This window comes from Andrographis paniculata, unplaced genomic scaffold (assembly GCF_009805555.1).
Source record: "Andrographis paniculata isolate CXL003 unplaced genomic scaffold, ASM980555v1 Contig66END, whole genome shotgun sequence".
Classification (NCBI taxonomy): Eukaryota; Viridiplantae; Streptophyta; class Magnoliopsida; order Lamiales; family Acanthaceae; genus Andrographis; species Andrographis paniculata.
This window is the reverse complement of record NW_026137602.1, coordinates 4,653,921-4,669,089: the sequence shown is the minus strand read 5'-3', so window position 1 is coordinate 4,669,089 and position 15,169 is coordinate 4,653,921. Positions and strand designations below refer to the sequence as shown.

Sequence of the window (15,169 nt, the reverse complement as noted above, 5' to 3'; positions counted from 1 at the left end):
ATAATAATAATAATAATAATAATAATAATAATAATAATAATTTGTGGATGATAATGATGCAATTATGATAACAAAAAATACTCCCTCCTATCCAGATACCGTGTCTACTACACTGTAGACACGGTATTTTAGGAGGGGTGTAATTAATAAATAATTAAAAATATATTAGTAAAAATAATTATCTTATAATATAAATAATTATAAATTAAAATTAAGATAATTAATTAGTTTAAATAAAATTAAAAACATTTAAAATGAGATTAAATTGTAATCATTTTTCAAAAAAGAAAAGTGACGTGGTATGTGGAACGGACAGAAACGGAAACATGGACATGGTATGGACGGAGGGAGTAATAATAATAATAATAATGGTTAATTATTGGCAAATAAGATTACAACATGTAATTGATCCATTGAAAATTAAAGTAGAAATTTAAAAATAATTTGATTTGATAAGGTAGGTAGCTAGGAAAAGAAATGAAAGGTTTCACATCACATGCAAATAGTAAGGTTGGTGGGAACAAATCAAAAGTTAGAGGCCCATTATGTTATGTTGGATATATTTCACTACATACACCCTTCTATATCTATATCTATATCTATATATATATATATATTAGAAAGAGTTAATAAAAAATAATGAAGTAGATAAAATAAGTAAAAAATATTTATTATCTGTTAAAGTAAACTGATAAAATTATGTGTAAATAAAATGATTTATTATAAATAAATTATAGGAGTATCTAAGTTTAAGCAGATTACATAGTTATCACAAATAAGTAGTTTGTGGAATATTGGGCCTAGCCCAAATAAAATTAACTGGACTTGAACGTTTGCTGAGCCCAATATATGGCCTGCTTCTTTGTGGTTGGGGGCTTGGAGCTCACATTTTATAGAAATATTTTATTTAGAATTTATTTTTCATTTGAAATATTTCATTTAGTTTTTTTTTTCTATTTAAGAAAGTAAATTTTTTGTTTAAATAATAATGTAATACTCCCTTCATCCACAAACTAACCTCCTACTTTCCTATTTGGAATGTCCAACAATTATTGTCATTTATTATTATACACAAAAAATACTCTTTTACCCTTACTTTATTTATTTTTTCATTTTCTATACACAAGATTAAGGGCAAATTTGTCATTTTATAACAAAAATTCTAATTGTTTAAAAATATGTGTAAATATTAAATAGGACATTAGAAAATGGACGGAGGGAATATAATAATTTAATCCAAAATAAACCTAAGAAAGAACAACAAATTCATAATAAGGAGGAGCATTATCTACCTATCTATATTTAATATTCAAATAAAGTTTATTTTAAATAAAAATTAGATAAATTTGTGCAAGAGTACATTCTAAAATATATCATCAATAACTTATTTTGAAATCAAAAACATTTGTCATTATACTATTTGTATCATTTACTCTCTCCGTCGTTTCACAATCTATCCATTTTTTTATTTTGGTCAGTCTCATATCTAGTAATTGTATTATCTTTATAACATTACAAATACCCTTCCAATTTATAATATATTACACAAATATCATTACCTTTATATCATACAATACTAATATGGTTAATTTAATCATTTTATTTTTATTTCTACTTTATCCCAATATAATACTAATATTTTTAAAATTCCGTAAAAAAAACAAATAGATATAGAGATATAGGACAGATAGGGGTATTTTATAAGGACAAAAAAATAAAAAATTATACTACAATAATAAAAAGGTTTTATGTCAGGGAGTTTTCCGTCATAAAATTTTGATAAACGTGGGGGCAGTTGATGATATTATTCAACTTTTTGGGGTTAATAATTAATACTAATAAATTAAGACCAACTATAATGATTAAGGAATAATGAATAATAATACCTGTAAACTTACACTAATAAATTTTGATAAGACTTTGAGAATTTTGGGGGAAAAATTTAATACTAACGATATTCAATAGAATAATATTTAAAAAATATATATTGTTGATTTATATTAAATTTTAAAAATCGGTATATGTAAACTTAATCTAAAAGTGCGTTTATTTAGTAATTTTTTTAACTTGATTTTAATAATATTATAAACTTTTTTTTTTATTTAGTAATTTTTTTAACTTGATTTTGATAATATTTTAGACTTATTGTTTTATGTAATAGAATAATTTAATTTTATTGAAAATAGTAAAAAATAAAAATATATCCTAATTTATTGTAGACAACTGTCATATGAGTGAAGTGGGACACACGACTCATTTCCAATTTCCAATCACAATAATTAATTTATAATAATTATATTTAATCTCTTAAATTATTTATTAATATATATGTCTAATTTATGCTATAATTTACTCCAATAGTAACATCAATTATTTAAACATTTTTTTATAATGTGTTTTGCTTTGGAAATGTATACATACAATATTAATATTCAACTCATATTTTATTAATCATTTATTAAAATATTATTTTGTACAAAATCATACCGATTTGTTAATTTCGATTTTTTTTATTTTTTTATATATAATTTTTAAAGAAGGTAAAATGTCTCGTACATTCAAATTCATTTTATTTTATTAAAAAAATTGAGCTGATAAAGTGTCGGTGGAAGATTAACCTATTGTTTGACATAGTTTATCATTTTTTTAAAAAATAAATTTATTTTAGCAAATATTGATCCAGATTTTTTTTTCTGATGTGTTTGTTTTGTTTTTTTTTTTAATTTAAAATATTTTAATATTAAATACAAAAAAAAATATATCAATAATACAGAATGGATACATTTAATCAAGTACTTAGGTAATTTAATTCAAAGCAAGTCATAATAATTTATAAAAGCATACAAAAGTGATGAGATATGAAATATAAATCTAATAATTACAAAAATTGAATTATTATAGATGGGGGACCTGACCTCCTCCCTAACCCACGATTTTATTTTATGATTAAATAAAATTAAATTTTTTTGTGATATATATGAACTCCTTGACTTGTATGTATATAAAATCAGATTATGTGTTAATAGTTAAAACATTATAATGGTATTAAATATTATTTCAAGTATTGTAAAATTTAATATGGAAAAAAAGTTATACTTATTTTATTAGAATATATAATACTATTTATTAATTTGTTTAGAAAATAAAAACAGAGCATATGGGAGGGTGTGTCAGTGTCACCCAACATGTGGACTTAAAATTCTGTAAATTTGCGTCACGTTATAATAAAATAATAAAAAAAAAATTAATAATAATAATAAAAATCTATAAAATTGTGGAATCAAAATTAGGATATGTAGTAATGTTGTAACCATGTGACAATATGCTCCATATTCTCAACTTTATACATATATGACGTGTTTATTTTATTTTTATAATTAGAATTCTGATTTTTTTAAAAAAAAATATAGAAAAAATAAACAAATAAGAAACCAATAAAATTTTCATTGCCTCGTTTATTGCTACCTAAAATTTCTTCACAAAGAATTCAATGAATTTTCATTTATAGTAAGTTTCTTTACTCACTCTTCTTTACCAAAATTGTAATTTTATCAATTTTTTAATAAAAGTTTTACATTAAATCATGATTTTATTTATTCACAATAGTAAATTTTAAACGAGCTCTAAAAGCATTTCCAATGGCGCTGGGTTAACTTATTTGGCGTCGGTTCGAGACAACCGATGCCAAATTCAACGCCATTTTTTTGCGTTGCTTTATTTTTTATTTTTTTAATTTTTAAAATTATAAATTTAATTTTTTAAAATTTTTATTTTAAATTATAAATATAAAAAATTGTTTAAAATAATATGAAATTTTGAATATTTGAAAAATAATAGTTAAAACTGAATAAATGGAGTTGATGGATTGGAGATTGACTTAATTTATCTAAAGTCTGGTTTGGAATTATTCATTTTTTTTTTCTTTTAAAATCACAGAATTTTCTCAATCCAAAAAAGGTGAAAATATATATAATATTTATTAGTTTTAGTGTAAACTAAATTATAATAATACATTATTTAAAATTGAGGCCAAACAAATCCTAGGAAATTCGTAGAGAAGCATAATGAAATCAATTTTTGTAGGAAACAATAATAATGTAAGAATTACAATGAACTATAAAGTCAACCTAATTAATTCAGCAATTAATTCCCATAATTAGGTATGCAATAAATTCAACTCAACAGAAAGAAATTTTCAATAAATATCTCATTAATCAATTGGATTTTGTGCTACAAGATATTTAATAGTTGTTAAAATAAAAAATTAATTAATAAATGAATAAAAAAGACCTACACGTTTAATAAAAATAGTGATAACAAACTCTAATGTGTATTCTTTTATATATAATATTATATTTTTGTCGGAATTAATTATGCTATTATTTGTTTTTTTAATTGTTCTTTAAATTTATGTATGATCTATTCATAGTAAATAATTTTACTTTTTTCATAATTTTATTACTCTTATACTAACTAATGCTAATAATTTATTTATTTATTTTTAAATAAAATTCATATAATACTTATATTTTATCTTTTACTTTTATATAAAAATACTATTATTTATTAATTTTCATAAAGATTATATTAAAGCACTATTTTAATTAAAATTTTGAGATAAAAACTCAAATTCAAATAAAAAATAAACTTCAATTTCCAATCAGATTTCCATTTTTAATCTATGAAATGTCACAAATGCTAAAATATTTCACAACTGAAAATAAAAATAAAATAAAATAAACATTTCCTAAAGTAATGACAATCATATACCAAACAAAGCCAACAAAATTAAATGTTCATTTCCCAAATATTAGATACCAAAAAAATAAAAATAAAAATAAAAATAAAAATATTTATCACACCTGGAATAGAATCGATCGAATTCTCAAACTGTCCATTTGATGATTTTGATTCGCGGATCGACTTTGCACTTCACGTTCGTCGTCGCCGCCGCCGTCGCCGTCGCCGCCTTGCCGGCGGGGACTGAGATTTTGATTCCGTCGCAGATCACTCTCACTTTCAACTTCTTCGTCTCGATTTTGCCGATTTTCGCCTTCACCTTCGTCTCCAGTTCGATTTTCAGCGGCAGATTTTTGCTCTTCAGGCTCGATTTCACAGAGGATATGTCGGTCCCGTCGGGAATCGGAGAGTTCGAACTCGAAACAACCGCTCTCAGCGTCGTCACGTTTTTCCTGGCGTGAGCGAACGCCGGAAAAGCTCCGTCGCCTATTTCAAGGTCTCCGGAGAGTATCCTGACGGTTACCGGATCGTAGAAGAAGGAGATCTTCTTATTAGGGTTTCGAGCGGTTACAGAGATGTTGAAATTGGAGGTTACAGATGTGTCGGTGAGGTTGAATCTGGAGAGGCGGAGACTGTTCACCGAGAAGGACGGCCGGTGAGGTCGGTAAATGATGTAAAACACCACTCCGGCGACGGCGGCGAGGAAGATTAAGCACAGAATCGCGACGGTCGTCCAGAGACAGCACGCGCAGAAACATCCTTTGCGGCTTCTTCTCCGCGGCGGCGGCTGAGGGCGGTACGCCGGCCGCGTTGCGTTATATAGCTGAGCTTTGTTCGCCGGAAATGACGAATTTGCCCCTCCGTTCTCCGCCGCGCCTCCGCCGTTCGCCGCCTGCTTCGCCGATGGGTACACTCTGTCATTCATCTTTTTAATTTTAATTTTTTTTTCTCTGTTTTGCCCTAATTAACTTCTTTTAATTTCCACAATATATATATATATAACCTATACGTATAGAGAGCGAAAGAGAGATGCAATGAGTGAGAAAGTGACAGAGAAGAAGAGAAGAATATATACAGAGATATACAGAAATATATGTATATATATGTATAGGCGAAAATGGAGACAACAACTGCTTAGCTAATACAGCCTAATAACAATTAATGAATAGCTAGCAGTTAAGACCGCGTTTGGCTGTTTTTATGAAATGGGGAATTTCGTATTTTAGGTTTTTGGTCAACGTCAAAATTAGGTTAGTGATTTTGCACAAATTGTGAAATTAGGCTACGTTTTTTTATTTAATTTAATTTTTGGGCTTGCGAGTGATTTTTAACCTAAAAGGATGTTTGCTTCCCAACATCCATTTTCACATTTCTTCATTTATACATATTATTATTATCATCGGTCATTCACATTTTAATTTTATTATTATTATTATTATTATAGTAAAAATGGTTACCTTATTAATGCATGTGATGTTGACTTTAATTGAAAGCAAAAAATAAAAAATTAAAAAATTAAACTCTATAAATTGTTTTGTTAAGCCAAAATCATAGGGTCGTGTTTGTTTGTATTCTGAAGCTTGTAAATATTTTGGGGCAATCAATAAATGTGTGTTCTTTTTGCAAAAATAATCCAAACATTTAGTTCAAAAATTAATATATTACATATATTTATTATTTTTATATTACTTATGTAATTTCATATACTATTCTAATTATTTTACAAAACAAATACACCCTAATTTTCAATACAAATGTATTTCAGTGACAATATATTATTTTACACCCTAAGTAAAATGTATGTCGCGTATGATATTTTACATAAGAAAATTATTTTCAATACAATAATTTGAATGTAAATTATGTAAACCAACATTTGATTTAATTTTTTTAAAGAATATAAATTATACTTCCTTCGTCTATCAAGATTATTCCTATTTTCTTTGTAGCTTTTTTAAAATACAAAAATAAATAAATAAGAACACTTACAATCTTAGAGGGTGATGCTAACTTTTTGCTAATATGATTTTTTGGCGGGCCTCAGACCTAAATGGGCCTAATTGCACAGGCCCAATAACATCTAGAATTAGCCCGCCCAATACATAGGTGGATCAATAATATATTTATTTTTGCTACAGAGTAGATATTAATTTATTAATAAATAATAAATTCACCATACTGATGGATAAATTAATTTAATTATTACATGCCTCAGTTCATACTTCAATCATAGAGTTTGGTAGTTGAATTGTGTCACCCAATGGAAAATAAAAATAAATAAATAAATAATAGAGAGAATAGTAATAATAATAATAATAATAATAATAATAAGAATATTAGTATATTCCACCGACAACCCCAACTGGTAGTAGTTGTTTTCATCAGGCAATAATATCTGTCTATACCAATCTTTTCTCTAGTTACTTTCAAACAATCATGCCTTTAATTGAACTTCTACCAATTTTTTTTGTAACTAAATTCTTTCAATTTTTTAAAAATTACTAAATATAATGAGTTTCTTATTAGCTCAACATATACAATGGGTTTGTATGTTCATTGTTTTAGTTTGAAGAACTTTTCTAAATAAGATACAAAAAAAATATATATATATATAAAGAATTATATCGAAAAATATAAAAAATAATATTTTATATTAAATATTAATTTTTATAAGAGAATAATATATATATCTTGAAAATCGTATCGAAAAAAAATATATTGAGCAAATAAGCTTATATATTTAAATTATAATTTCATAGATTTAGACAAATTTTAAACGGTTTCAACTTTATATTTAAGAGAATTTTGATTAGTTTGAAAATAGTTAAAAATTGAATAGAAAATCATTATTCAATGTATCATATAAATAGATATTAGGCACTATATTTTGAATAAAGAATTTTTTTTTTCTTTCTCATTTGTCTTGTTTGAAAATATATATTTTTTATAAAGTAGATTAAATCAAAATAGTATTACATTGATTGATGAGTTTGTGTAATACTAAAAGAGTCTAAAATATTATAAATTTAGCTGATCAAATTGAAGCATATGTGATATGAATCTACAAATAAAAATATATAAGAATAAAACTAAATTGATATTTGAGTGATGACATAAACTTACAGTTTCGTAAGGATGGTCAGGTGGTGGTTGAATTCGTCACTTTGAGTTCATGAGTTTATCAAATTCACGACCTTTACAAAGTTTACAGGTCTCGTCACCCATCTATGGTTCGTCTGATATAAAAAAATTAGATTAAAAATATCAAATAAAATACTTGTTTTGTTTCAATACAATAGTCTTGTTTACTATTTTTGTCCGTTTCAAAACAATAGTCTCATTTCCATACAGAATTGTCACTGCTTTTTACACTAATACACTCACAATAGGGTAAAAATGTCTTTTATCAGTAATTTTTACCCACTGTCTATATAATATCAATATTTTTTAAATCTCATGCCAAAGACAATCCAGACTATAGTTTTAAAACGGAAAGAGTATTATTTAAATAAAATCTAAATCATCCACCCCAATCTCCATTGAAAAGAAATACACACACCCCATAATAGAGAAAACTTGTTTGGAATCTTGAAATTTCAAGATAACTGTTCTCCCACAAATGAATTAAGTTCAAATTCAGCTCTCAGATTAAAATAATCTGTTTTGAAATTATGAGCAAAGCCCTTTTCCAAGAAAGGGATTAAAAATTAAAATATATCCAAATTCCAATAAAACACTGAAAAATTGATGCCCAATTTAGTGTAAACAAATTTGTGTGATTGTAATTAGTTATTTAATCACCACTAACTCTATAAGAATGATAAAATAGGAAGAGAGTCTGACATATCCAACACCAAATTTCTTACACCACCTACCTAATGTTGACATGTGGGGACTTTCCCACACACCCCCACCCCACCCCACCCCCAAGTCCTAACTTCAATATTCAATAATATCCTTTCTTCCTTCAATAATATTAATTCATTCATTGAGTTTTAATGGCACATTTTGCCATTTCCCCTTCACTTCATTGCTTCACCTGTCACCATTTCCATCACAATTAATGGAATTCATTGTGTGGACTTTCACTACAATGTTCTTGCTTCTTACTAGGATATATATATATATATATATGGAATAATGGGTTTTTAGAAAATTGACCAAAGATTGGATCTTTTTATTTATGTGTATGTGTAAAAATATATATTAGTGGATGGGAGGGAATGGATGATCCATTAAAACAAAATTAGGGTTTAGTGAATTGGCCTTTTAGATTAGGTCTTGGCAGTGTCCTTTTCTGATTAATAAATGCCCAATCAAATCATAAGGAAGAGAGAATGTTCCAATTTCCATTAGGGTTTTTTGATTGATTTCTTTCTTGCAGAGCTTTTGACAATGGGGCACACTCACTGCACTGCCTTTCGACTCTTTCTTCAACTGTTGGTATGTTGACATTTGCCATTCATCAACATTTATTACAGGTTAATTACTCTCTCTCTTCTATTCCCTCTCCAAGATTCATTTTTTTAAAATTGTTTTTGGGGTTAAATCTTGTTCTTTGTCTTTTCATGGGGGCTGGCTTTAATTCTATCTCCTTTCGATAAAGTGGTTTATGAAAGGGTGTGTTGCTGGCTGGCTCCTCCTCCTTTACCTTTCTTGTCGATCAGTTAGTTTTAGCAGTGAGGAAGAAGAGGATAGATACTATTTCACTGTTAACACTCAAACACAGAGAAAAAAAGAAAAAAGAAAAAAGAAAAAAAAGTTGTTTCACAACGTGTAAAATTAAGGAACAGTTATTTCTTACACCTAACAGGGCTTTATGTTCCATTTTTGCTTCACTGTCTGGCCATAAGTTGTGCAGTACCATTGGTGGGTGTCTGTGAAAGATTTTTTTGTTGAAGATTTTTAAAATGGGTTGTGGTTTTGGAAGATGTTTGATCTTCTGCCATTGATGATTGGGAGATATGGAGCTGCAATTGATCAATTTCTTGTTTCTTGAATTCTCTTTGATTCTCTCTTCTCTGTTATTTCAAGAATCTGCTGGTGAGACTCTTCTCTGCTATTTATGTTTATGAATTCTGTTCTTTTAAGATTTTTCTTGATTTTCTTGAAGTTTTTGGGTATTGCAAAGTTTGAACTTTGGATAATCTATGAATGCGATCATATTTGATTAAGTTTGATCAGTTTTCTGTTTAGCTGCAAGATGAGGTTTTAAACTTCATTTAAAATTAGAATTTATGATTCCTAACTTCTTATGGTGAATCGCAATTTTAATTTGAGCACAAAAATGAACTTCTTGCAGGTCTTCATCTTCCAAGATTTTTATTACTGCAGAATGGTAACTTTTCTTTCTCTGTTTGCTGTTGAGATCACATTTTCGAAAGTGTCAGAAATTAAGTTCATGCTCTTGTTAAACTTGATATGATCAGAGAAAGGATCAGTCAGAGAAACAAATTCACAATTCAGAAACCATCACTTCAGGAAGAAAATTCACCACATTGCTGATTCTGAGCCACCTAAAGCTTCGAATCCATGGCGGGGTCTGTTCCTGGAACCCGAAGTTTATTTCATTCGATATTTCTACTGCCATTGATAGTACATTGCTTTTTCTTGTCGCGCAGGCCCTGCAATGGCGCCGGCTCCATCTTCCCTTCCTTCTTCGCGCCGAGAGCTGCCATTGCCGGCAAATGCAATTCCACCTTATCATGTATATGGTACACAACAAAGTTCATTTTCCATTCGATATTTCCATTAGTATTTTCATCTCTGATCATAGACAGGGACTTTTGGAGTTTTAAAATAATTTGGAAATAGTAAAATGTTAGGCTGCGGATCACGTGATGATCCTGCCAAGTCAGTATAGTGCTGATTGCTGATTTGACTGCATCAACATATGTCATACACATAACCCGTATATATTTACACATAGTACAACATATGTTGAGTTATAATATAATATGTATTGTATTATAAATATGCTGAGATATGTATAAATATACGCTGATTAACTATATAGTATGCCGATCTGGTTAGATAAGCACCATCCTGACTTGATCGAATCAACAGCCGATCGATTCCCAAAAAGTTAGTGTTTGATGTAATATTTTGTGAGTAATGATAGATATTTGATGGGATCCTTTTCTTATAAAAGTTATTGTTGATGAACAATACCAAAATTCCTATATTTATTTGGAGTTGGTTTGGAAAATTTTGATTTGAGTTTGATATTAACATAATATTTCATGAGATATTTTATGAGAAAAAAAATATAATGCAGAGTTCAAATAGTAAAATTTGAAAAATTTTGTTAAAAGGAAGTTTTTGTGTAAAATAACGATGCACGTCTCTACAAAATCAAACTTTTAAATGAGATAGTCATTGAACATCTGCAATTACTAATCAGTTCTTGTTACGTGTGTTCGCAAGTGTCCGGCCCTTCGCCAGCGGTATCTCCGACGAACTATCATACGACAGATGAAAACGGAATGATATTACCATCGCCTCCTCCTAATCAAGGTATGGAATCAATGAGTTAGCTTAGTATCATCACCACGTGTCATGAATTTTCTTCGAAATTTTTCTTGATCAGAATGCGCGGCTTTAACGTGCTCGGAGCCACTGACGTACACGCCTCCTGGCGCGCCCTGCGCCTGCGTGTGGCCCATCGAAGTCCGATTGCGGTTCGATATTCCTCTCTACATGTTCTTCCCATTGGTCTCGAAGCTTGCCGAAGGAATTTCTACTGCGATTCCATTGGATCGTCGCCAAGTTCGCATAATGGGAGCCGATGCTGCGGACCAACAGCTCGAGAAAACCACTGTCCTCATTAACTTGGTCCCTCTCGACGGCACATTCGACGCAGCGACTGTGTTTTTGATTTATACAAAGTTTTGGAGGAGACAATTCTCGATCAAGGCCTCTGTTTTCGGAGCTTATGAAGTCGTATATGTTCGATATCCAGGTAATTTTCGGAGCTTATGAAGTCGTATATGTTTGATATCCAGGTAATAGGCATTTGATGTCGACTAGAAGTGTTAAACGAGCTGAGCTTATGTATTTATTGTTTGAGGTCAACTCGAACATGCTATCGGTACAGGTTCGATCTGGTTCATTTAGAATTCAAGCTAAAATAGTGGCTTGAATTCGGCTCGATTTCAAATTCGAGCTCGGGTCGTAAGACTCGAACTCGAGCTTGTGTAGCTTCTGACATAAAAAAAGTTATATATATATTACATTATATAAATATATAAAATAATACCGATACTTTCTTTCTCATCCAAATTTATGTCCACTTGTTTTTTTTTTTTCATTATTAAAAAATATTTCCGTTTTCTTTTTTAGTAAATTTTTTTTCCCATCTTTTTTTAAATTTATATCCGATTAAATGAGCATAATTTTACATGAAAGAAAGAGTATGTCATTACTAATTAATTCAATTCAGCTGCCAACGAGTCGAGTTCGAGCTCAACTCGTTTATTTCTATAAACGAATCGAATCGGACTGTTAACAAGCTGAATTAACTTAGTTCGCAAGCTACTCGATTTATTTAACAGTTTTCAGGTCACCTCCATTGTACTCATTTTGTTGCTCTTAATTCACTTCGACGAAAACTTCGCAGGTCTACCGCCATCTCCTCCTTCGACGATCTCCGGTTCTGCCACAATTGACAGCCAACGGTATCCCGGAGGCAGCAATGACGATGGACCAATGAAGCCATTGGGAGTCGACATTCCGAGGAGGAAGAGAACCAACTCCAGCAAGAACACGATCATCATTGTCGTCCTATCCTCCGTGATTGCATTTTCTCTGTTCATCGTGTTTATTTGGCTGCTCTCGATGAAATACAGATCTCGCACAACGCCGCACAGGCAAAGTCACCTAGCTTTAATTTCCTCCGATCGAAAACCATCCGGTACGGCTTACATATCAGCTAAATTTCGATTAAATTTCTCGACAAGACGATCGATTATAGAGGCGTTTGACAAACATTTGCAGGCGGCGCCCGATTGCTGACTTTAAGAAGCAGGCCGAGCTCGGCGTCAGTGTCGTTCAGTTCTAGTCTTCTGGCATGCACGGGATCTGCGAAGATTTTTTGCATCGAGGATATCGAGAGAGCCACGGATAACTTCGACGCCTCGAGAATTCTCGGCGAAGGTGGGTTTGGACTTGTGTACGGCGGTGTTCTCGACGACGGGCGGGAGGTCGCCGTGAAAGTTCTCAAGAGAGAAGATCAGCAAGGCGGGCGCGAGTTTTTAGCGGAAGTCGAGATGCTCGGGAGGCTGCATCACCGAAACTTAGTAAAACTAATCGGTATATGCGCTGAAGATCAATGCCGATGCCTCGTCTACGAACTTGTTCCTAATGGAAGCGTCGAATCTCATTTACACGGTCGGTATATGAGTTCAAATATTCATTTCATCGTTTCTATCACCATTGTTGTCGTTATAAGATATGTCAGATTTCCGTTGAATTTCACAGGAGCCGATAGCCAAGCGAGTCCTCTCGACTGGTGCGCGAGGATGAAAATTGCGCTCGGTTCGGCCCGCGGTTTGGCGTACTTGCACGAGGACTCGAGCCCGCGAGTCATACACCGAGACTTTAAGGCGAGCAACATTTTACTCGAACATGACTTTACTCCTAAAGTCTCCGATTTCGGTTTGGCTCGAGCAGCGCTCGAAGAAGGCAACAAGCACATTTCGACTCACGTCATGGGAACTTTCGGGTAATCATCGATTCGATTTCTTCCTAGGGACTCGAACACGAGACGTCGTGGCTCTGATATCATATTAAATAACAGTCTCATTTAAAGTTTATCAGAGTCGGAACGTCCCGTGCTCGAGTTCTACTGACCCTTATTCGTCATAGTTCATGTGCAAGATTCGTATGCGACGCAAATTTGCACATTTGGACTCACATCATGAGAACTTTTGGGTAATTGTCTGATCAATTTCTTCCTAGGGACTCGAACACAGGACGTCGTGGCTTTGATACTATGTTAAATAATTGTCTCACTTAAAAGCTTCTCAGAGTCGTAAAATATGTCCCGTGTTCGAGTCTTACTAACTCTTATTTGTCATAATTCACGTGCAAGATTCCTATTTGGTTGATTATATAATAATTAATGATGTGTGTTCTTTCGAACTTTTTTCCGCAGTTACTTGGCTCCCGAATACGCAATGACGGGCCATCTCCTCGTCAAAAGCGACGTATACAGCTACGGCGTCGTTCTTCTCGAGCTACTCACCGGACGAAAGCCAGTCGACTTATCACAGCCACCGGGACAAGAAAATCTAGTCTCTTGGGCGCGACCGCTCCTCGCAGCAAAAGACGGCCTCGAAACGATCGTCGATCCAGCTCTAAAGCCAGAAGTACCTCTCGAAAACTTCTCGAAAGTTGCCGCAATCGCATCGATGTGTGTCCAGCCCGAAGTCTCTCACCGTCCGTTCATGGGCGAAGTAGTCCAAGCCTTGAAGCTGGTGTGCAACGAGTTCGACGACACGAGAGAGCCTGTCTCGACGAGCTGCAGCCAGGAGTTCTTAATCGACGTCGAGAACAAGAACATCGTCGGATTATCGACGCAGCTCGTTGACGACCTGGAGAGACGCGATTCTTCGACTTTTGACAGGAAAGTCGCATTATCAGCCGTCGATTTACAGAGTGCATCGGTAGCTTTTCACGAGCAGGGATCCGAGTCTTTTCGGAGGCAGTTCAATTCTGCTCCTCTGAAAGTCGAGAGGAAGCGATCGTTTTGGCAGCGTCTCCGACTCTCCCGAGGCAGCATGAGCGAGCATGAGCATTCGACGAAACTGTAATCGCACACTAGGTAACGAACAATAAACTCTATCTCGGTTTGCCTCTAGTTTACAATTCGTTCGATGTCGAAAATACCTGAGAATCGTTGTTTCTGTTATTATCTTGTTGATGGGCTGCGAACATGAAGTTTATTGTTGCTTATAATAAGATTGGAGATGAATTACGGTACTGTTTTCTATAGCGAAAATCGAGCTCGGAGTTTACTTGTTATCGGGTGATGTTTTTGTGTGTTTTCGCCAGTCGATAACGTGGAGCCTTTCGACTCCAAGAACATTGTAAAAATAACGTAATCGACATGCTCTGTTTATATCGAAAAGCTTATACTAACCTCAGCTGAAGCAATTCCGTGGTTCCAATGTTCGACTGTCCAAAACCACTGCTTGCTATAGTTTGATAAGTTTGTATCATTCTCTCTATAATTTATAAACTGGTTGAGATTACTTTGTGTTTTCGAGAATATCCAGAGAGTCTTACAAATTTTAAGTGATTTTGTGCAATAGTTTTAAAAATTAAAACTTTTTAATATAAGTCCAAAAAGTATTACAATATAGATTTTTTAAATAAATTATAAATAATTTTGTCTTCCTGATCATGGAATTTCGAAGTAGTTCAGTTT

At 31.8% G+C, this 15,169-nt stretch overlaps 2 protein-coding genes across 3 annotated transcripts; one reads left to right on the top strand and one right to left on the bottom strand.

The window, feature by feature from the left end:
• Positions 1-4,648: 4,648 nt before the first annotated feature.
• LOC127262728 (NDR1/HIN1-like protein 6) lies at positions 4,649-5,808 on the bottom strand. The gene has a single exon (XM_051291523.1). It carries the CDS (start codon positions 5,663-5,665, stop codon positions 4,886-4,888), a length of 780 nt encoding a protein of 259 aa, XP_051147480.1. The 5' UTR covers positions 5,666-5,808; the 3' UTR covers positions 4,649-4,885.
• Positions 5,809-8,958: 3,150 nt separating this feature from the next.
• Positions 8,959-14,716, top strand: LOC127263106 (receptor-like serine/threonine-protein kinase ALE2). Of its 2 annotated transcripts, none has more exons than XM_051292063.1 (10): positions 8,959-9,221; positions 10,043-10,078; positions 10,170-10,280; positions 10,362-10,454; positions 11,167-11,256; positions 11,330-11,701; positions 12,359-12,652; positions 12,736-13,128; positions 13,219-13,462; positions 13,895-14,716. In XM_051292063.1, the coding sequence occupies exons 4-10, from the start codon at positions 10,370-10,372 to the stop codon at positions 14,550-14,552; spliced, it is 2,136 nt and encodes a 711-aa protein (XP_051148020.1). In that variant the 5' UTR covers positions 8,959-9,221; positions 10,043-10,078; positions 10,170-10,280; positions 10,362-10,369; the 3' UTR covers positions 14,553-14,716. The 2 variants fall into 2 exon arrangements, with proteins under 2 accessions (XP_051148020.1, XP_051148019.1); XM_051292062.1 differs by lacking the exon at positions 8,959-9,221 and adding an exon at positions 9,252-9,783.
• The last annotated feature ends 453 nt before the right edge of the window (positions 14,717-15,169 follow it).